General features: G+C 45.5%; 1 protein-coding gene across 1 annotated transcript in view; it reads right to left on the bottom strand.

The window, feature by feature from the left end:
* The window catches only part of CTSF (cathepsin F), a 429,275-nt gene that overhangs the window by 179,072 nt on the left and 228,310 nt on the right, over nt 1–21,893 (bottom strand). The window contains exons 6-8 of the mRNA XM_086938552.1: nt 10,210–10,323; nt 8,167–8,312; nt 7,008–7,104 (exon numbers count right to left, since the gene is read on the bottom strand). Of these exons, the coding sequence (XP_086794678.1) occupies nt 7,008–7,104; nt 8,167–8,312; nt 10,210–10,323 (357 nt within the window). The remainder of the gene's footprint in view (nt 1–7,007; nt 7,105–8,166; nt 8,313–10,209; nt 10,324–21,893) is intronic.

Below are 21,893 nucleotides of genomic sequence, written 5' to 3'. Positions count from 1 at the left end.
AACCAGTGCACGAGTCTGTGTTAAGTCGCAGAGGGAGGGTCTGCCCATCATGGAGGGTGGGAAACATTGAAGCATACTGGTACACCACTTTATCATTCCTGGATTTAAATTTTACATATCATCAGTAAAATGTTTGTAGTGTGCGGTGGCAGCCAGCAAATTCAAACAATGTGTCTGTCTAAGCCAATAAAATTCGCAATTTAAATTAATTAAAATTAACATTTTACTCCATGAGGTAGTCTTTGTGAATTATTGCAACAACTGACACCACATAATTTAAAAATAATTCATAGCTTCCAAGTGAAAGCACCTCATCTGATTCCTTGCGGCAGTGAGGCAGTTTTAACCAACATCATAATGCATTTTGCGGCTTAGCCACGTTTCCCACCTAAAGAGTTAAATTAAAAAAGCTTACAACATGCAAAGTGTCGATAGATAAAAAGGTAGTAGCTGAAAACTTTGAGTTTGAGTTTAAAAGGTAGCGCTCGTACAGTTAGCGGTTTCTTGGCGCTAACTGGCTACTGCTACTCAGGGGGCAGGAAGGATGGGGGGTGTGACTATTCAAGATGGGAAGGCTTGGGTGAAGAGGAGGGTCTTGAGGCCTTTACGGAACAAAGGGTACTGGGTGCAGGTTCTCAGGGAGGTTGGGAGGGAATTCCAAAAAGCTGGGCCTGTGGCCGAGAACTTGGAGCCCCCCCACTTCTTCCGTTTGAAGCGAGGGACCACAAGGAGGTGGTGGGAAGAAGATCAAAGATCTCTCGAGGGAGTGTAGTTTTGAATGGCTGAGTTAATGAAGGAAGGGGCAGAGCCTGTCCGGGCTTTAAAGATGGTGCAGCCGAGCTTGAATAAGGCACGCTGCCGGACAGGGAGCCAGTGCAGGGAGAAGAGGAGAGGTGTTACGTGGTGTGATTTTGGTAAGTTAAAAACCAGCCGAGCGGCTTGGTTTTGAACCAATTGAAGACGCCTCATGAGGTAGTCGGGCATGCCATGATAGAGGGCATTGCCGTAATCTAGGCGAGATGTTACCATGGCCAAAAGTATTAGCTTAAGCGCATCGGGGGAGAAGAATCGTGAGACTCTGCGTATTGTCCTGAGGGAGAGGAAGGCTGAGGATACCACGGCAGAGACTTGAGAGTGAAGGGAAAGTTGATTGTTAATTTTGAACCCAAGAGTTTTAACGGAAGGTACAGGAGTGGGTGGGGAGCTTAAGGAAGGGGGCCAAAAAGAAGAGGACCAGGGACTGGAGCAACCACCTGTCAACACCAACTCCGTTTTATCGGGATTGAGTTTCAGGTGGTTGAAGTTCATCCAGTCCTGGATGAAAGTCATGATGGACTGAAAATTAGATATTGACTCGGGGGAGGAAGAGAGGGAAAAGATGAGCTGGAGATCGTCTGCGTAGTTGTACACAGAGACCTCCAGCTGCTGTAAAGCAAAAATAAGGGGGCAATGTAAAGGTTAAATAAAAGGGGGGACAAAGAGGATCCTTGGGGAACCCCGCACTGGATGGGTCGAAATTCAGCTGAGTACTCACCCAGGCGAACCGCCTGAGTCCGACCGCTCAAGAAGGAGGATAGCCATAACAAGGCTGTCCCTCCGATTCCCGCCGCCTCGACACGTGAAAGTAAGATGGTATGGTCCACCGTGTCGAATGCGGTGGAAAGATCCAAAAGGATCAGGGCCTGAGGTTGATTGGTGTCCATTCCTTGTCGTAGGTTATCCAGTACAGATATTATTACAGACTCAGTTGAATGAGCTGGGCGGAAACCGACCTGTCTCGGGGCCAGAACACCATGTCTTTCCACAAACTCACTCAGGGTTTTTACTACATGACATTCCAAAACTTTTGCCAAGAAAGGCAGAAGAGAGATGGGGCGGTAGTTGGCTGGATCCGAAGGATCCGCCCCAGGTTTTTTAAGATCGGAATGATCACTGCCGACTTAAGCGCTGGGGTAACAATACCCTGGGACAGCGAGCTATTAAGAAGCGTTAGGGCGGTGATGGGCAGTGAGAGTAGATCTGCTTCAAAATATAAGCAGGCAAGGATCCAACGGGGAGCCGGATTTAACCAGCGGGAGGATGGAGGAGAGTGAGTCGGTCGTGAGGGGAGGAATTGAATCAAGATGTGCTATAGCTGGTGGACAGCAGGGGTCAGTGAAGACCGGGGAAGGGGGGGGGGGGATTTTAGCTTTAATCTTACTGATTTTGTCTAGGAAGAAGGAATTGAGGGAGTCGCATAGTGGTTGTGAGGGAGAAGGTTTGAGTGAGGCTCTGTCGGAATAAGCGAGATCTTGGACGATGGAGCATATTTCTCTTGGCCGGTTCTCCGCAAACTGGATTTTGGATGAAAAGTAGGTTTTTTTGGTTTCCAGTATGGATTTCTTGTATTGAACAAGAAGGTCAGTATAGCGGGTTTTAGAAACAGGACAATAGTTCCGTCTCCACTGTCGTTCCGCTTGGCGGAGATTAAGTTTTTGGGTCTTCAGATCGTCCGAGAACCAACGGTTAGCATCTTTGGGGCGTTTAGATGAGATGCGCCTTAAAGGAGCGATGGTGTCGCAGCCAGCCCGCAGCCAGCAGCTGATAGCTTCTGCTTGTCCAGAAGAGGGCAGCCCGGTAAGGTCGGGGCTGGAAGAGGAGAGGGTGGTAGATAGGGCCTCGACATCAACGCAGTTCCATGATCGTGCCCAGACGTTTCTCGCAGGAGTGGGCTTAGGTAGTGAGAGGGGGGATAGAGAGAAGGTGATCAGGGAGTGATCTGACCAAAGACAAGGGGAAATGGAAAGTGAGGTGACCGGGCAATCACGGTGCCAGATTTGGTCAAGAATATGTCCCAGCCTGTGCGTGGGGGCATTGACGACTGAGGTGAAGTTGAGCGACTGAAGGGAGTCAGAAAACTCTTTGGAAGTAGCACATTCCGCAGGGTCAGAGGGCCAGAAGTTAAAGTCTCCTAGGACTATAATGGAAGAATGGTTGACTACCAGAGTCGCCATTAGGCCTTGGAAGCTGGGGAGAAACGTTTTGGGGGAGGACGGGGGTCGGTAAATAAGGACGCACGTGAGTGGGGGGGTAAGAGAAGTTGAACGGACAACTAAACAGTCTGATGACCCCAAGGAAGGGGAGACTAAAGGATGAAACGTGAGTTCTTTACGGGCGATCAGGGCGACCCCTCCATCAGGCCTGCCGGAAAAACGGTCGGCACGAATGGCGTAGTAGGATGGGGGAAGTATTGCCAGCAAGGAGGGGAGGGAGCTGTCCGAAAACCAAGTCTCGGTGAGGAATAACAGGTCAGGTTTATGAGATTCGAGTAAAGTGAAAAGGTCGAGCTGATGTTTGACTGCCGATCTAGTATTGAGATACATAGCAGTTACTACTGTGGGGGAAGGGCCAGCTGGAGGCAGGGTTGAAGAGTAGTTAGTCGGAGGTGAGGACACGGTGTTGGTGGGGACTTGATTAAGAGAAGGCAATAGTCCAAGATTGGAGATTCGAGCTATGGTGGCCGCAGGTAGTGACCACTTGCCTTGAAGATCTTTACTTGAAAAGTGCCACTTGACATCGATGCAACGTAGCAAATACTAGCAATGAATAAACAGGCTAATGCGAGGCATCAACTTTACAATAAATATGCGCTCATCCCTAAACAGATTGTGGATTTAAATTGATTTTCCAATATGCAGTTACAAATACCTGAAACCAATTCTCCCCGGTCTAGGTTCACACCTCGAGTAATCGGAAAGGCAGATTCAGATAAACAGCACCTGAACTGTACTTCTGTGTACCAGGTGCCACGTCGGTAGGAGGTCGGAACTATGGGGGGACAGGTGGTGGCCTGCGGAGCTGGGGCCGGCCCCCATTCCGGTCACAGAATTAAAGAACCTTGGAGTATGGATGGATCCCTCCCTCAGTTTTGTGGGCCATACGAATGGAACCGCGGCCTGTTGCTTTGGTATACTACGGTCGCTGCGTCCCGTCTTGAAGTTCTTCGACCACTGCACCAGGCAGCTGATAGTCCAGGCTACAGTGTTATCTCGCCTGGACTATGCCAGCTCGCTTTTGGTAGGGGCCAATGTGGCAGAGGTTACCCGCCTCCAACGTGTTCAGAATGCCGCGGCGAGAGCCATAGTTGGCTTACCCCGAACATGTTCTGTCTCCGGCACATTGAGATCACTGCACTGGTTGCCTATCAGGGCAAGAATCCAGTTTAAAGCGCTGTGTTTGGCGTTCAAGATTTTGAGGGGTGGGAGTCCTCAAATTCTTGCGAACCTTTTGTCCTGGTATGTGCCTACCCGGTCCCTGAGATCTTTGGGCCAAGCTCTTACGGTGATCCCCCGATACAGGCTGTGTCGGGTCGGCGGCCGCTCTTTCCGAGTTAGAGCGGCCGAGCTCTGGAATTCTCTTCCTGTCGAGATGCGGTTGCTTGCTGATCTTTTAACCTTCCGTAAAGCTTTAAAAACTTTTCTGTTCGAATAATTTGCCTTTGTCTCCTCTTCTGTTATGTTCCCTGTAGGTGTTGCTTATTACTTGCCATGCGCCAGGACGCCCCTTAGCTGGGGCAGCTGTGCGCAATACAAAAGTTCGTAACATAACATAACTCACACAAAGGTCGAAAAATGCTGGGTCCTAGTGCAGCGGCCATATGAAGTTCAGAATCTGAAATAATCTGGGCAATGCGATGTGCTCAGCACCTGTGCACAAGAGGACGTCTACCTCACATGTTAACGGCCTGCCAGCTTCCCGCCAGTGCAAAAGGCTATTTCATGACCTAAGACAAGAAAACGGCCCAAGTGTGTGTGCGCTCGTTTAGCAAATTAACAAGCCTGCGAGCAAAAGAGACGCTGTGCGGTGCGCGCGCACATGAACAGAAAGCTATGAGGAGATGCCCTGCGCGTGCACATCGGATGTCCGTGCGCGCACATGGTTTGTCTCCCTTCGCTAGCAAAAGCCACAACAATAGAGTCTCGCCAAGGTGAAGCAGCGCATGCACTGCATTCGCTAGGCGAGACAAAAAAAAAGGTTGCACCCCCTTGCACAGGCATACAGCAAACTCCAAACCAGGAACCACAGCTGATCAATTAAATAGATCTACAGGCAAGCTGGACTCATTTTGGCGATTTGTTTACTTATAAAAATCCACAATAGAAGCTTGTTTAATAATATCAACCCCGAACCAATTGTCTATCAACCATGATGTAACATACAGACTAAGCACGCTAAGAAATGTTATACATCATTCAGGCTTGCAGCAATGGAAGTCGATGTTGCCTGGAAAAGGCTTGCCCACATAGGGAACTAACTAGGATCCATCAAGAGGATGTTACTGAAGGGTGGTGATCTCATAGATCAAAGGCTGTTGCTTATTGACTTTCTTGTAAGATGTAAGGGCCCATCCCAGCAGCAGCCCATGAGTGTTGAAGTGCACTCCCTTTTTACCTGTGACACCAGGAAGCATTGACAGCATGTGGACATTGCTGAGGGCTGGCTTGGAATTAGAAAAGTGCTATATGTGGTTTTGCTAGTCTCAACTTGAATGGGTAAGACATCGCTGGCCTCAGTCCTAAGGAACATGTGCTGAATGAATTTGACAGGACATTTTTGTGGTAGATATTTGGCCGGTCCACAAATAGGGAGGCAGCGGCCCAAAATAGACCGCCATAGGGCTACTGTTAAAAACCATGGATGGATGTGATGTTGTTTAAACATAGAAGGGCACACAAGGGTCTCTATATTTACCAGCACAATCATCCACAGTTCCTCCACATTTGATGTCACAATAACCTGATGTTAGGCTGATTGAAGAAGAAGAGAGGACTCCTAGGGCTGATGGAAAAGAAAGGCACTTGCAAGGTATCTTGCACTGAATTTGCTAGCTGCATAGGTGCGGAAAGTAGAATATAATCAGGTGGTAGGACGGAGACAAACAGCAAAATCAAGATAGTATACAAATTAATCACCTATATGAGTATGTGATGCCCTTCAATATAGCCTTAGTAAGATTTCAAAGTTCACCTTTAGGCGATTTGGAGGTGACATGAGACTTACCAGTCCCCTACTGGAGAAACTTAATTTACATTGGGAGTACAGTATTTTTGCTTTAAGAAAGGAGTCTCTTACACATATTGGGAAATGCTGGCATAGAACAATTTAATCACTACCCAAACTTGAACACTTGTTGGAGTTCGCTGTCAGGGGGGCTTTCTTTATGGGTCAGTTGGCATTACCATATGGGCCAGTCTGACAGGTCAGAGCCTGGGTATGTTTTGTAGCTGTATGGGTCGGATTTGGTGAGTGATGAGCCAGTTTTGTGGGTAAGCTCACGCTGTAAGCTTCTTTATAGACTAGGGGCGGTAGCGAGCATCATTGTGTAGGTTGTGAATGCTTTTATCTCGCAGCATGCAGGGTGGCTGAACTAATCACATTTTCTGGGTAGAAGAGCATAGACGTGTCAATGTTTTTTGATAGGGAAGGAACATAGTGAATTCCGCTGCCACATTTCTGAAATATTACAACACAGTATGTGCCGCAGCAATCACAAATACATGGGGTTCCCCACCCCTCAGAGACCACCCGCACAGCATGTTTTAATAAGTCAAGAGTTGTTAGATTTATAACTGTAGGCCAGTTGATTTTACTACACTTTTGGAATGTGGGCCACTTTGATTTTGATGCCTGGCCTAATTTTCTACCCCCGTACCCTGGTCATCAGCATGTTTTGTTCTGCTATTCTGAATTGTGAATGGGATGTGCTGCAGAGCATAGATTTCCCTTTCCGATAAATAAGAGGGGAGAGGATGTGGTCAGTCCGCTAGACTGCCGACTTTGGTGCTGGAGACCAGGGTTCGAGCCTCGGGTCGTGTCCACATCCTGTGATTCTGGCCAAATCACTTAATCTCCCCATACATGAATGTGTAATGTTAATACGGTGCTCATGTAAAGCGTTCCAATACTTTCTTGTCGAGTTCGCGCTATATAAATATGCAACAAAAAAACAAACAACAGGAAGCAAGTACCTTGCTCGGAAAGGGAGATGAGCTGCCCTTTACGGAGGAACCACTGCCCTTCAATGTTGCCAGTGACAGAGAAGGCCCAGCAAGAGCCGCACATTCGCTGGAAGAGAGGAACGGTGGGAGAAATATGTTAAAAGCTTGTGCGGCACACTGAAAAGCATTTGTTAGAGCCGATTCAAACAAATCGCACAAACATGGATACAGTTTACTAGCAAAATTGACGGCTGTGGAACCAGGAGATCAGAGTTCTAATCCCAGCTCCACCTCTTGGCCAAACTGTGTGATTGTATATCCCCACTGTCACTCAGCTTTATTATCTGCTTACTTGCTGCCAGCAGTCACAATCCTTAAATCGATATATCCCCTCTTTTGCCACAGTAGAGAGACAGTATCTGGATTACTCATTAGTTTTAAGGCACACTGATGCCTGTCGCATCCTTGGTCAACCCTATGCACTTAGTGTCCATGGCCCAGAAATGTTGATCTGTCTCCTTGTGTCACTTAGTGGAGTAACAGCGGATTATTTAGGCCTCTGTCAACATGGAAGACCCCAACAAGAGACTTGAATCTCTGGCACTCTCTTAGTCAAAGCTCAACCACAAACCCAGACTCTACAGGAGAAAGAGTAAGTCAATTCTCACAGATTAAAAGTGCCTCCTCAACCCCGCCTGCTTAGGAAAGAGGCTCAGAATTCATGTATTGTTCAAATACCAGTGGATATATTTCTAATGTACAAATCTCCTCTAACTCTGTTTTGCCAGTGGCTGCCTCTTTACATTTCTTAATCCTTCAAACTCATTCTTCAAACAGACCTAAAAAGACCTCCGTTAGTTTAAGTGCCTTCGAGCTGCAGCCACAGAATCATTTCACTCACCAAGCTTAATGATTTTGAGAAGCAAATTCTGAGACAGTTAAAAAGAGAACACTAGAAAGAGTTTGGAAAAAAAGTGCGGACAGCAGAACATCTGCTTTGTAGCTCATAGCAACCTAACTAACCCAAACACTGTTTAAACCTACATATCCACTGTTTTTGTGTAGGCATGTATCTTAAATATCTAGATACCATTGCTTGTAGCCACCTATCTTGATCTACAAGACCCTGACTGCACCAGCTCCTCTACAATTCAAACACAAAAAAAGAAAACACAAGAACCAAAATCACCTGGTCCTTGACTTCGGTGACAGCTCCATGCTCCCGCCAGTCCCACTCCTCAGGAGGCGTTTTGGTTGGTGTGGTAGCAGGTTTCATTGGCCGGGCTGGGACTTTTGCCAGTAGAGGATTTAGGTAGTATGTCCGAAATTCATCCTCTAAACAACAAAATAAGAATTGAAAGAGCAAACCATAATTCTCAGCCAAGAAAATTATTTCTCTTCAAAAGGACTGTCTTATGGAAGGACTCTGTGAGAGTTTTCGTCAGAGTGGGTTGATGAAATGCCAAAAGAGCTGAAAATTACATGTCAGACCTTGATGTTCATTTTGCAGCAAACCACATATTGTGGTTAGTGAGTGTATAAAGATAGTACTAACTATCTGTGAAGAAAAGGCACAAAGCACATTTGGGGTAAATGAGAAGCTTCAAAACCATTTAAAATTAGGGAGAGATGTAAAAATATCCTGTTGCTAAGGATGAGGTTTTGCATCCATGCTTATATTACACATGCCGGGTTGTCCACTGTCAGCTCAGGAGAGTAAGATCCATACCAGGTTTCCAGGGTAACCAGTGGAAATGTAAAATAAGCCTCACTTCGATCCACTGGGCCTAATTCACAGATGTAACTCACACTATGGAGTAAGCTTACGCTTTGGAGTAAGTTTACTACTTTCACTATTCCCAAACTCCGTCTGGAAATTTACTACAAAAGTGTACCTTCCACGTCTCCACCCCTAGAGTGATGTAATTGGCTTACTTTTGAGTGGGTGGGTGACATCCTTCACTAAAACATTCCTTGATCCTCCTTAAACCCCTCTTACTCCTCCCTAACCCCATCTGCTTTTGTAGTAAGTCTACCCCTTTTCCCACCCAGCCCCTCCAGTCCCACCCACATTTATTACAAAAACGTATACTTAAGTGTGCGGAGACTCGCATTTGTGGTGGAGAATTCCGCACACATTGGAAATACGGAGGTGTTGTTTATGAATTGCAATTTGTAGTACATTTTGTAGTACTATAAAGTGTACTACAGCATGCATATGTTTAATTAGGCCACTTGTATGCAAATTCATTATGTGGAAAGCTTGAAAATCCCTTTACACCCATCCATTGCGTGTATATGCAGGGCTTTGCTCATGATAAAGGGGTGAAGAAACATGCCTTAGTCTTGGGAGTCATTCATAAGACACTGGAGCATCTCTGCACACCTGCTCCTACTTGCTACCAAGCACTATCCAAATCTGATTTGAGCACCGTACAAAATTCTCAACCGGGATGGAGTCCAACTGCCCTTTTTGAGCTGTCTGCTGCCCGTACACCCACAACCTCTCTTGGGGAAGCATGGCACAATGTCTCTGCCATTTACGCATTACTAGTCAACCTGCTAGTGGAAATTAGCATTTGTAGGCACTATTTAATGCCATATGTTAAAATGATCTTATGCTGCTAAAAGCTACCGATATTCAGGATATTCGTGGGGAGTTTTGTATAGAATCCAAATTATGCCTCTGCAGCTGTTGGTGTTTTATTTTTTCCTGGTTATATTTGTACCTCAGCCCAACCACCTTCAATTTTGCTCCTTTGGATTGGAGCCTTAAAAGCTTCCTTGGATGTTTCCTCAAAGGTAAATATACTTTTGTTTTCCTCCAAAGTTCAGAACTGGCCGGTCTACAGAACAGGACCAAATACCTGCTTGGGGCAGGAGTAGCTCCCTCCATAGCATGCCCAAGCCTCAAATCCTAGTCAGCAGCGCTCAATTTAAACTGGTGGTTGCAGGTGGTGTTCAGTGGTGTGTATTTGGCACACTGACATTTAATAGCACTAGTTGCGGGCTTTGGAACACATATTTGTGTTCTGATACTCGTTCTTTTACAAATTAAGCACTCCTTGTGACTGAAACCAGACGAAGCAGTCTTGGTATACGGCACCCCTGCCATTTGATAGTGCGGTCACGGTCTTATGAGCAAAACACTGTGCCCTGGCACTTATTCTTTTACAAATTAAGCACTGGCCCCCAATTAATTAAAATATTTATATAACTAGATCACACTTACCTGTAAGATCACTGAATTTAGTGATGCCATACTCTGCAGTGCCTTTGTCCATCTCCTGGATTCTACGAGCCTTTTTAAGATTCTCCGAAAAGATTTGGAAGCGCTGTTCCACTTCTAAATATAAAGACATAAAGGCACAACATACAATGAACCAGAGCTTTCATACAACAATAGAATAGAAATTTCCTTGAGATCTAGAAGTGACCATTTTCTAACTTGTCCTTGAGTGGAGCTATAGCATGGACAATAGAGCTCTTTATTTCTGTAGGTGATTTTGAGATCTCAAAGAGCTATTGTCACTAATACATTAAAATATAACACAAAAATAGGAAAGAAGGCAGTAAGGGATAATCAAAAGCCGCACCGCCTAGCTATACACAATTTACAGACACACTTTTATATCTTTGGTCAAAGTTGCCCACCTCCCTGGTCCACTGCCAACAGACCACACAACTAAAGTCACCTTAAAAAAGCACAGAGAGGTAACATAAGTGTTTCAAAATACACAAATCCAAAACAAGCGAATCAATCCGGACTCTTCAATGATATGGAATACGATCCTTTAATGGATACTTGGACCACATATGACATAGGCGATGGAATAGTGCAGCCAGAGTGCAGCCAACGTGTTCCGCCCTGAATAGGGCTTCCTCAGGGCAATAGTCAAAATACTCCAATCTAAAGATGGTCACAAATGTACCCGGATCATTATATCATGCACTTCAAATTAGTGAGGTATCATTCCACAACATGAAATTAATCCCAAGGACAACCTACAGTTTGTCTCCAACTTTTCATAAAAGTCTGCAATTACTCAAAAAACTACGTGGTTTATCTCCAATATGCGTAGTCAAATCCAAGTTCTGATTTCATGTGCTCACTATGATAGGTGATGCACCTATAGTTTATCTTTATACGAAATCATTACTCCATTTGAAATCACTGTACAGCGCTGTGTCTTTCGACCTGCCGTCAGGCTCAAAAACAGCGGAAACGAGTCACGTCTCACATGTGACTCCAGCAGTGTCAGCAGTCTCCATGCCTTAGCCTATAGATGGCAGATCAACATCATAGGTGCTGTCTCGCTCTTCTCCCTCGGAAGGTCCCTCTCTTAAGAGTGGGCTACCTATTCATACATTCCAATAAGACCAAAGTACGTTGTCACAAATAACAGCTGCTTCAGTATGTTTTGTCTAGGTGCTAAGGCCTGACCTGAACAAAATAGCAAGGGGCATTGATCTTGCTCACAATGTTCAGACTAAATGCCAGGAACCTGCAGATAGTGAACAAAGCAATGATTTCTCATATGAAAACTGCCATAGGAATAGTTACAAAAACAAAGTTGTGTAGTAACGTGCGCAAAGCAGTGGGCGAGCTGCAGTGTGCTCATGCTAAATTAAAGAAGACGACAATGTCCCCATAGGCCATGTGACAGCATTTTCTTGTTTTCCACCTCGTGTGCTATTTCCAACTTCAAATTCCTTCCCTGCTCTCAGTGTTGATCCTCCCACCAAGTTTTTTTTTTTTTTTAACCACCCAACTTCTAAGGTGCCCCCATGCTCCTCATGTCCTTCGGAGATGTTGACTTCCTTACCCACCCGCTCCTCCATTTCTCCATCACCATTCCATCTCGCATTTGTTTTGAATGTTTTAGAGGTCAAGGAAATTGCAATTTTCTGCCAGCCTTGTCCTTTCTTAATGCACTCTTTCACAGACTTTTAAGGATTTTTGAACATTTTACCGCTCAAAAATATGCGTTCACCATCTTGGAACCGTAAATTTAAAACAATCACAATGGCTGCTGCTTCACACCTCCTGTGGGTGCATGTGGGGTGACACATGCAACCTATATGTCATTATGCTGTGACACAGTAGCGTCATGATGCATACACATGCACACATAATTTAAATTTTTGTATAGTTATATATTTTTTTGCTGATGTAGTTCATCATCAACATAGACACATTTCTTTCTTTTTGCCAATAAGGAACAGAACTAGTAAAAAAGTATTAACAAAGCGAAATTCTAGCACCAGTAGAGCAATTTGTTTTATTCACGATGACCGACATCAGATTATAGCTGTCTGCTTTGCGTCCGTATTGAACAAATCTAGTAAATATTGTGGCACCTAGTGGAGTAGCACCTCATCCACCCTGCCTGTCAGGATTATCTCCCGTGAGGACCCTGTGACATCTAAAAGAATCCTAATCTCCTCACCACTATAGCCATCATTGCTATAAGCTTGTAATAAAAATCCAATTTAGAAGGAATCCCACCTGATCCTTGGCCTGCTGGTCCATCAACATATTGGTGTATCTATTACCTTTTGCGAAACTGGATTTTTCTGGCCTGAAACTACTAGCTATATTAGAGTCTGTGACCAATACCCACTATTAACCAGCTTCATCATCGTTTTGAAATACTTACCAATTGATCATAACATTTGGAGGTGGAACTCCTGAGGATGGCAGTTTTCTGCCGAAACACGCGTTGAGACAACTTGGAAACCACCTGAAAATCTTGTGTTTAAACAGATTCTCTGTTATACTCTATATAGCTTGTCTTTGATTAATGACGTCATAAAGAAATGAATTGTATTATTATCAAATAGATTGAGTATTGAAACAAACATCAGATTGTGGTATGTATGTGTGATGGATGGATGCAGTGAGTATGTTGCACAAATTATTGTGTCTGTAATTTCATATCTATCAATCAATCAATCAATCAATTCGACTTTATTCGGTTTTCACATGGCAATAGAAAAAAACATAAAAGCACAATTTGTAGCAGTAATTAAAATATTTTTTCAATCATATTATACAATTAGCTAAAATATAAGTTGAGATTAAAAGTTCCATAATGTCATTATTGAGCACTGTAAACAAGCAGGGAAATTTAAAAAGTCTAATATATAGTTTAAAAAAAGAAATAAAAAACTTTATCACAATACAGAATTCATGATAGGACATCCTTCAAAGAAGCTTTCTATGCCTGATAGAAGTTTTCAAGAATTGAGCTATATTTGTTGTGAGACATTCTGAATAAAAAAATAGCAGTGCAAGGTAGGCTGGGCGACTTTGTCTCATGCCCCATATTTTTAAAAATGGTTTAATACATTTTTTCCTTTGTTCTTTATAAAATTTACAGAACAGTATTACGTGCATTGACGTTTGGGGCGAGACATCGTCACAGGGGCAATTTGATTGTTTTTTTAGCCCAATCATTCATTTTTGGGAAGCTTACCAAGCGGAAGAACACATCAAGCCTTAGGCATGTTAGCACAAATCTGTTGTACCCACTTGAGATAAACGTTAGATATGGTTGAATACTGAGACTCAATTGCATCATTAAGTTATTTTGTACTGTTGCTTGTTTGCCTCTGCAGCAAATCTAAGCGCCTCCATGTGGCTCATACATTGTTGTTTAAAGATTTGCCTGGGGATTGAAGCAAACAATGTTGGATTTTTATAGTAATTTAGTAAACCCAGATCAGCCAGAAAGTTCTTTACGTACTTGAGCCACCCAATCTTTAGAAACTTCTCTAAACCTAGACTGTCTCTCAAAATCTCCTGATTAAATTATGTTCTTGGGGACAACCAGATACGATGCCATAATAAGGCCTGGTGGACTTTTATTATGTCTGTGATGTAGGGTAATCCCAGTTCTGTGTGGCATATACATGTTGAGGTGCCTTGTGAGACTGCCAATAAATATATTAAAAAGGCATTCTCAACTTTCTGGAGTTCATTCACATCACCATATCTCCAAACTCCTGTCCCATAGGTCGCTGTGCTAACGCACTTAGCTCGGTATATTTGGAGCATCTCCGCTGGAGGTCTCCTACCTAACTTCTGATTGAAGTTCACCAGATCCCTTTTTTTCCTCAAAAAAACTAATTTCCTGGCTTTTATTGCTTGACGCCATGAGCCCTTATTATCAATTATGATACCTAAATAAGGGTATGTTTTAGTAAACTCCACCTTTGTATTTTCTATATAGATATCCTTCTGTTTGCTATTTTTAAGTCTAAGTTTTTCATGTATTTGTAATAGGCATGGAACGATATAGACAGCTCCAGCCTCAAAACCTCATTAGTCACCTCCATGCCTTCTTTATCACTAGACCCAAATACTGCCACCTCTCAATTCTATGACTGGGTGGATGCAGCAGCATCTTCGCTGGTTCCCGTTAAGCAACTATCCCGTAACAGATCTACCCCTTCAGCCCCCTGGTATTCAGCTGCATTAAGACAACAGAAACAACAGTGCAGGCGGAAAGAGAGGATTTGGCGGAAAGACTATGCCGAAGAGGCTAAAACAAAATATAAAGAAACGGTAGCCAAATATAAACAAATGATTGATGAAGCCAAGAAACTATTTTTCAGTCATAAAATAGAAATAGCAAAAAACTCAAACAAAACCTTGTATGAGACTGCTAAGCAGTTAGCCGGCTACTCTCCCAACCTGACCCCACCCCCATCACAATCTCTTTGTGACACATTGGCTAGCTTCTTCTTCAGCAAAGTTAACGATATTTACTCCGCCTTTGCCATCAAAACCAAAAGTCCTTCCAAGATAATACCCGATACACATACTGGACCCACGCTCACTCAATTTGCTGAAATTTCTGATTCACAGGCCATGGATATTATATCTACCATCAGATCGGGCTCAGTACTTGACCCATGCCCTTTCAAAGTCCTAATGCCAGTTATAGATGCGGTTATTCCGGCCATATCTTCCATATGTAATGCCATGTTTAATACAGGTATCTACCCCGAAAGATTGAAAAAAAACATTATAAAACCTCTTTTAAAGAAACCACAGCTGGATATGGAAGAACCTAAGAGCTACCGGCCCATTGCCAATTTACCAGTCCTGGCCAAAATAGCTGAAAAAGCCATAAACAAACGGCTCTCTGCTTTTTTAGAACAACATAATTTACTCGATGAAACACAGTTTGGGTTCCGCCAATGTCATGGGACAGAGACGGCTTTGATCAAAGCAGCAGATGACATTAGACTCATCCGTGACACTGGGGGTACAGCGGTTTTGATACTACTTGATCTATCTGCAGCTTTCGACACGGTCGATCATACCACTCTGATTGACCGTGTTGAAGGCCTGGGTGTACAAGGGACTGCCAGTAAACTTCTGGCCTCCTTTTTGGCTGATAGAACCCAGGTAGTTACAATGGAACCATTTCATTCGTCCACCATGTCTCTGCCATGTGGAGTACCTCAAGGCTCATCCCTAAGTCCGACACTTTTTAACATCTATGTGTCGGACTTAGCCAATGTCATTCGGGCTTATGGGATGAGCCTTACTTCCTACGCAGATGACACCCAGTTGGTTCTAGCCATCAAGAACAATGGCTATAAAGTAGCGGATGATCTTAAATCAGGCATGGTAGCAATAGGGAGTTGGATGGCCTCCAATTGTTTAAAGCTAAACTCCGATAAAACGGAAGTAGTCATCTTCGGACCACTAACACCTGAGTGGTCATCCAATTGGTGGCCTTCCTCCTTAGGCTCCCCCCCGAGCCTGTTAGCAAAGTGAGGAATTTGGGTGTCATCTTTGATGACCGTCTCACGTTTCACCCACATGCTAACCAGATTACCTCCTCAGCCTTTTTCAAACTGAAGCTTATCAAAAAAATTCTCCCTTTTCTACCTGATAAAGCCGGTAAAACTTTAGTCACTTCCCTTGTGCTGTCCACTTTGGATTATTGGAATGCTTTGTTCCTCAACGCACAGGAAGGAGTCTTGAACAAACTGCAAATAATACAAAACTCAGCTGCAAGGCTTTTGGGAAATATTCCCAAACATCACTATGCCTCTAATACCATCAAAGAGCTGCATTGGCTATCCATTAAAAACAGGATAAAGTTCAAGACTCTGTGCATTGTGTATAAAGCATTGCATAATCAAGGACCAGCATATCTCATCCGCAACTTGATTCCTTATCGTCCGTTCAGAACACTACGTTCATCTTGTTCAGGCGATCATGTGGTACCCCGTACAAAAACGGTCTCATGGGGTGACAGAAGATTCCTGGTATCGGCCCCAAAGTTGTGGAACACTCAGCCACAAGTGATTAAAGCCAGTCCATCCTTATGGTCTTTTCGTAAACAACTTAAGACCTGGCTTTTTAATCAATAAATCCTGCTCATTTCTTTCAGGGTAAACAATTCAGATACTCAGCGCCGAGACGCCCGCGGGCCTTTGTATGCGCTTTATAAATATCAAAAATAAATAAATAAATTAAGAGCACGTTGTAACCCTATCAATGTCTGAGCCAGAATTACGGCGGCATCTGCGTAGAGTAGGGCGGCTATTGGGCGTTTCTGCAGCAGTGGTAGGTCCAGGAACCCTTCCAACATGGCTTGTTCCAGACCATGTGTATAGAGTGTAAAAAGGAAGGGTGCCAGGACTCAACCCTGCCTGACCCCCTCTCCACTTTGAACGACCCGTACACTCCCCATTAAGGCCAAAACGCAGCCTAGCAATTGCATTTCCATAAAGTTCTCTTAAAAAGTTAATTATGGGGATTTCCACACCCATTACCTCCAGAGTTCTCCATAATTTACCGTGACTTATGCAATCGAATGCAGCCGTCAGGTCAACGATGGCCAGGTACAATTTTCCCCCTTTCGCGTTTACGTATTTTCCAGTGAGAAGGGTCAAATTAAGGCCTGGCTCGATAGTACCCAGTATTGATAATGGGGAAGCCCTTAAAGTCAGGATGGACCTGAGCGCAATGCGGGAATGAAAACAATGATCCATGACCAACCGTTTGGAAGTTATTTGCAAATTGCGTTTATATACATTTACAACATGGTTAATCAATAACCTAAAAACGAAATTTATGCATGCACAATACCAATATTTATGCATCCATATCGATTTGATAAACCAGACATCAAAACAAACCCAAAAAAATGTGTACTTAATACGATTTGTTTTATTTTTAGAGCAAATCAGGCCTATTTATGACAATCAACATATAGGTTGCGCGCAAAAAAAGGGAAGAAGGGATAGGAAAGTGTTGGAGTAGGGTAGTGAACGGGTGAATCACAGAGTAAAAGGTATTCAATTAGTTATTTACAGATGCTGGTAATAGAAACCAGTTCGTCCAAGCCTGTCCATCAATGATTTACATGTAATTCTGTAAACTTGAATGTGCATTCAATGCAATATACAAAGGAGGGACAATAGAAAGATGTAGGTACAGGTCTTGATCAGATGGGGAGCGTCGACATTTCGACTCGACTGTGCAAACAATCAATCAATCAATCAATCTATTTTTAGAGCGCACTATTTACCCGTGAGGGTCTCAAGGCGCTGGGGGGGGGGGGGGGGGAGTTAGGGGGGGGGTGGAAACTTCGCTACTGTTCGAAGAGCCAGGTCTTGAGGAGTCTTCTGAAGGCGAGTAGGTCTTCGGTCTGCCGTAGGTGGGTAGGAAGGGTGTTCCAGGCCTTGGCGGCGAGGTAGGAGAAGGATCTGCCGCCTGAGGTTGTTCATTGGATGCGGGGGACGGCAGCGATGGCGAGGCTGGCAGAGCGGAGCTGGCGGCGAGGAGTGTGGAAGCTGAATCTGCTGTTCAGGTAGGCTGGGCCGGCGTTGTGGAGTGCTTTGTGTGCGTGCGTAAGGAGTTTGAAGGTGATCCTCTTGTTGACGGGGAGCCAGTGTAGGTTTCTCAGGTAGGGGGTGATGTGGCTGCGGTGGGGGACGTTGATGATCAGTCGGGCGGAGGCATTTTGGATGCGCTGTAGTCGTCGTAGGTGTTTGGCTGGGAATCAGGCGTAGAGTGCGTTGCTATAGTCCAGCCTCCTGCTGATGAGGGCCTGTGTCACCGTTCTTCTTGTTTCGGTCGGGATCCACTTGTAGATCTTGCGGAGCATGCAGAGGGTGTTGTAGCAGGAGGAGGAGACGGCGTTGACCTGTTTGTACATGGAGAGGGAGGAGTCGAGGTTGAATCCAAGATTGCGTGCATGGAATTGAAGCCTCAGCTGCGAGTCTTCATCAGGACTTTGTAATGCAACCTAAAACTGGAGCCAAGCCTGGCTCACCAGTCACTATTCAAAAACGTCCCATGGCCCAAAGTCGCCGGGGTTTCTTTCATCTGGTGTGCCAGTGTTGCATCACCATGTATTTACACAAGTATGAAATCTCCTTTCTTACTGCGAACACCTCACGGCACCAGCCTGCTGCTCCATCGGGATGCTGGCTACAGTGGGTGTATCTCCTGTTACCACAAGAAACAGAGATTTAACCCCTCGCCAAAAGGCAGTACTATCCTTATTAATACTAGCTTTGTGTCGCTCTGCCCAGGACTCTTTTTTTAGTTCCCCTTACCTTTCCTTAATTTCACAGCCTGGTTATATACCTTTCTGAGCTTTCTGATCTCCAACCTATCCCTGTCCTTTATGTGTAATGCGGATCTTAAATCTGTATCTGCTTTTGTACAATTCTTGTTAAACCATCCCTTACGCTTACAATCAATCAATCAATCATAACATTTGTGTAGCGCGCTACTCACCCGGGAGGGTCTCAAGGTGCTGGGGGAGAGGGGTTTGTTACTGCTCGAAAAGCCAGGTCCTGAAGGAGAGATGATCCTGGGTCAGCCGAAGGTGGATGGGGAGGGAGTACCAAGTCTTGACTGCAAGGTAGGAGAAGGTTCTTCCTCCAGCGGTGGCTCTGCAGATGCGTGGTACAGCGGCGAGGGCGAGGCTGGTCGATCGTAGCTGGCAGGTGGGCGTGTAGAAGGTCAGGCGGCTGTTGAGTTACTTGGGGCCCATGTCGTGGAGAGCCTTGTGTGCGTGGGTGAGGAGTCTGAACGTGATCCTCTTGCTGACGGGGAGCCAGTGCAGGTCTCTCAGGTGGCCAGAGATGTGTCTGTGTCGGGGGACGTCCAGGACGAGACGTGCGGAGGCGTTCTGGATGTGTTAAGAGTCTTTTCTGAAGTTTGGCCGTGGTCCCGGCGTAGAGGGTGTTTCCGTAGTCCACTTGGCTGGTGACGAGTGCCTGGGTGACCGTCTTCCTGGTTACGGTGGGGATCCATCGGAAGATCTTTCGGAGCATGCGCAGGGTGTTGAAGCACGATGATGAGACGGCGTTGACTTGTCTGGTCATCGAGAGGGAGGAGTCCAGGATGAAGCCCAGGTTACGTGCGTGGTCCGTTGGCTTGGGAGTGGTGCCCAGGGCAGGGGCCACCAGGAGGCGTCCCAGGCGGAGGGCGATGATCCCAGGATGAGGACTTCCGTCTTGTCTGAGTTCAGTTTTAGGCGGCTGTTCTGCATCCACTCGGCGACGTCTTTCATCTCTTCGTGTAGGCTGGTTCTGGCGGTGGCGGGGTCGTTGGTGAGGGAGAGGATCAGCTAGGTGTCGTGGGCATAGGAGATGATGTTGAGGTTGTGTTGGCGTGCGATGGCTGGGAGAGAGCTCATGTAGATGTTGAAGAGGGTGGGGCTGAGTGATGATCCTTGTGGTACGCCGCAGACTTCGGTGGCCTCGGATCTGAATGGGGGGAGGTGGACTCTCTGGGTTCTTCCGGTGAGGAACGAGATGATCCACTGGTGCCTTCTCTTGGATTCCGAGGTTGCTGAGGCGCTGCACTAGGGTGTGGTGGCAGACAGTGTCGAACGCTGCGGAGAGGTCCAGGAGGATGAGGGCTGCTGTTTCCCCATTGTCGAGCAGGGATCTGATGTCGTCAGTGGCTGCGATGAGGGCGGTCTCTGTGCTGTGGTTGGCTCGGAAGCCGGACTGTGAGTGGTCGAGGGATCTGTTCGTCTCGAGGAAGGCGGCCAGCTGTCTGTTGACGATCTTCTCGATGACTTTGGCAGGAAAAGGGAGGAGCGAGATGGGGCAGAAGCTCTTGAGGTCGGTGGGTTCAGCTGTTGGTTTCTTCAGGAGGGCGCTGAGCTCGGCGTGCTTCCAGCTCTCCGGGAAGGTGGCGGTGTTGAAGCAGGTGTTGATGATGTCCCGGAGTTGGGGTGCGATGATGGAGTTGGCCTTGTTGAAGACGTGGTGGGGGCAGGGGTCGGTAGGGGATCCGGAGTGGATGGTGTTCATTGTGCGGGTTGTGTCTTCGGTGCTGACCGAGGTCCAGGCGCAGAGGGTGGTGGTGGGGGGCGTTGGTTCGGTGGTTGGGTGCATGGTAGGTGCGCCGAAGCTGTTGTGTATTTCGGCGATCTTGAGGTAGAAGAACGAGGCGAGAGAGTCGCAGAGGTCTTGCGAGGGAGTGATGTTGTTGTTTCCGGCGCTGGGGTTGGAGAGCTCTTTGACGATGCTGAATAGTTCCTTGCTGTTGTGGGCGTTGTTGTCCAGTCGTTTTTTGAATGCTGTCTTGTTGGTGGTGCGGATCATCTGGTGGTGTTTTCGGGTGGCGTGCTTGACGGCAGTCATGTTGTCTGTGGTCTGGTCGTTGCACCAGGCTTTCTCGAGGGTGTGGCAGTTCTTCTTGGAGTTCTTAAGTTCGTCGGTGAACCAAGAGGCTTTCTTGCTTCCGGGTCTGTTGGGGGGGTCTTCAGTGGTGCAAGGTCATCTGCGCAGTTGGTGAGCCACTGTGTGAGGTTGCTGGCTGCTTCGTTGGGGTCCGTTGTGCTGGCGGGAGGGTTCTGGCTGAGGGAGGCGGTGAGCTTGTTCCAGCTCCTGCGAGGAACCTGTTGTGAGTGGTGGTGGGTTGTGGTTTTTCTGAAGCTGAAGTGGACGCAGCTGTGATCAGTCCAATGAAGTCCGGTGGAGTGGCAAAAGGAGATGTACTTGCTGGAGGAGAAGACTGAGTCAAGCTTACCATTATTCCTCTGTTTTAATTGGAATTTCAGTGATTCCTTAATTTCATTAGTTATTTCTGCATAGGTTTTTAGGACTTCCTGGTGTGGAGTGGAAAGATCTAAACACTTCATGAGGGAGTTTAAAGATTGTTTAACCACTGCTTTTGTAAACTCATGCGGTTCAACTTTATCCCATTTTAGGGAATACCCATTTACTTAATCAATTACCAATTTTTTTGGGTCCGTACATCCTCTTATTCTCACCTCTACCTATTTTCTGCGGGCAGGATAATGACACACTCATTGGAAAATGGTCACTAATAGCGTGTTTATGCATGCCAAAATTCAGCAAACGGGGGGGCATACCTGTTTGAGATTAGGATAAAATCTATGGTTGTACTTGCTCCTCTACCATTGAAGGTCTATGTAAATGGGATTGGAGGGGAGAACAGTGTATTTGCAAAACCTATTTCCAGAACAAATAAAATCTCATTTAAACAGTCGCCATTGATTATGTGGGAAAAATGGGGTAGATTACTATTATCCTCATTGATCAGGCCACATGTTAAATGACTATTTTTTGTACACAAAAGGGAGGTTAAAGTCCCCCCCCAAATAAGTAAAACATTTTAAATGCAGTTATTCTGAATTTCTAGTAAAGCATTTCTGAGTTGTTTTAAAACATCAACCAACTATTCGTTCTGTACATTGTTATAAAAATTTACCAATACATACATGCTTTGCTTGTTCATCTTGAGGGTTATTATTTGATAATTAGGTTCTGACTTTACAATAGATATTTCCTTTATCGTCAACAGATTACAAATATATACTGTCAGACCCCCCCTTAGCCCTCCCAAAAGCAGATGGAATAGCTGGGGTATGATAAGACTTATATCCCTCGATA

The sequence above is a fragment of the Lissotriton vulgaris genome, chromosome 9 (assembly GCF_964263255.1).
Source record: "Lissotriton vulgaris chromosome 9, aLisVul1.2, whole genome shotgun sequence".
In the NCBI taxonomy this organism is placed as follows: Eukaryota; Metazoa; Chordata; class Amphibia; order Caudata; family Salamandridae; genus Lissotriton; species Lissotriton vulgaris.
This window is presented reverse-complemented; position numbering and strand designations above follow the sequence as displayed.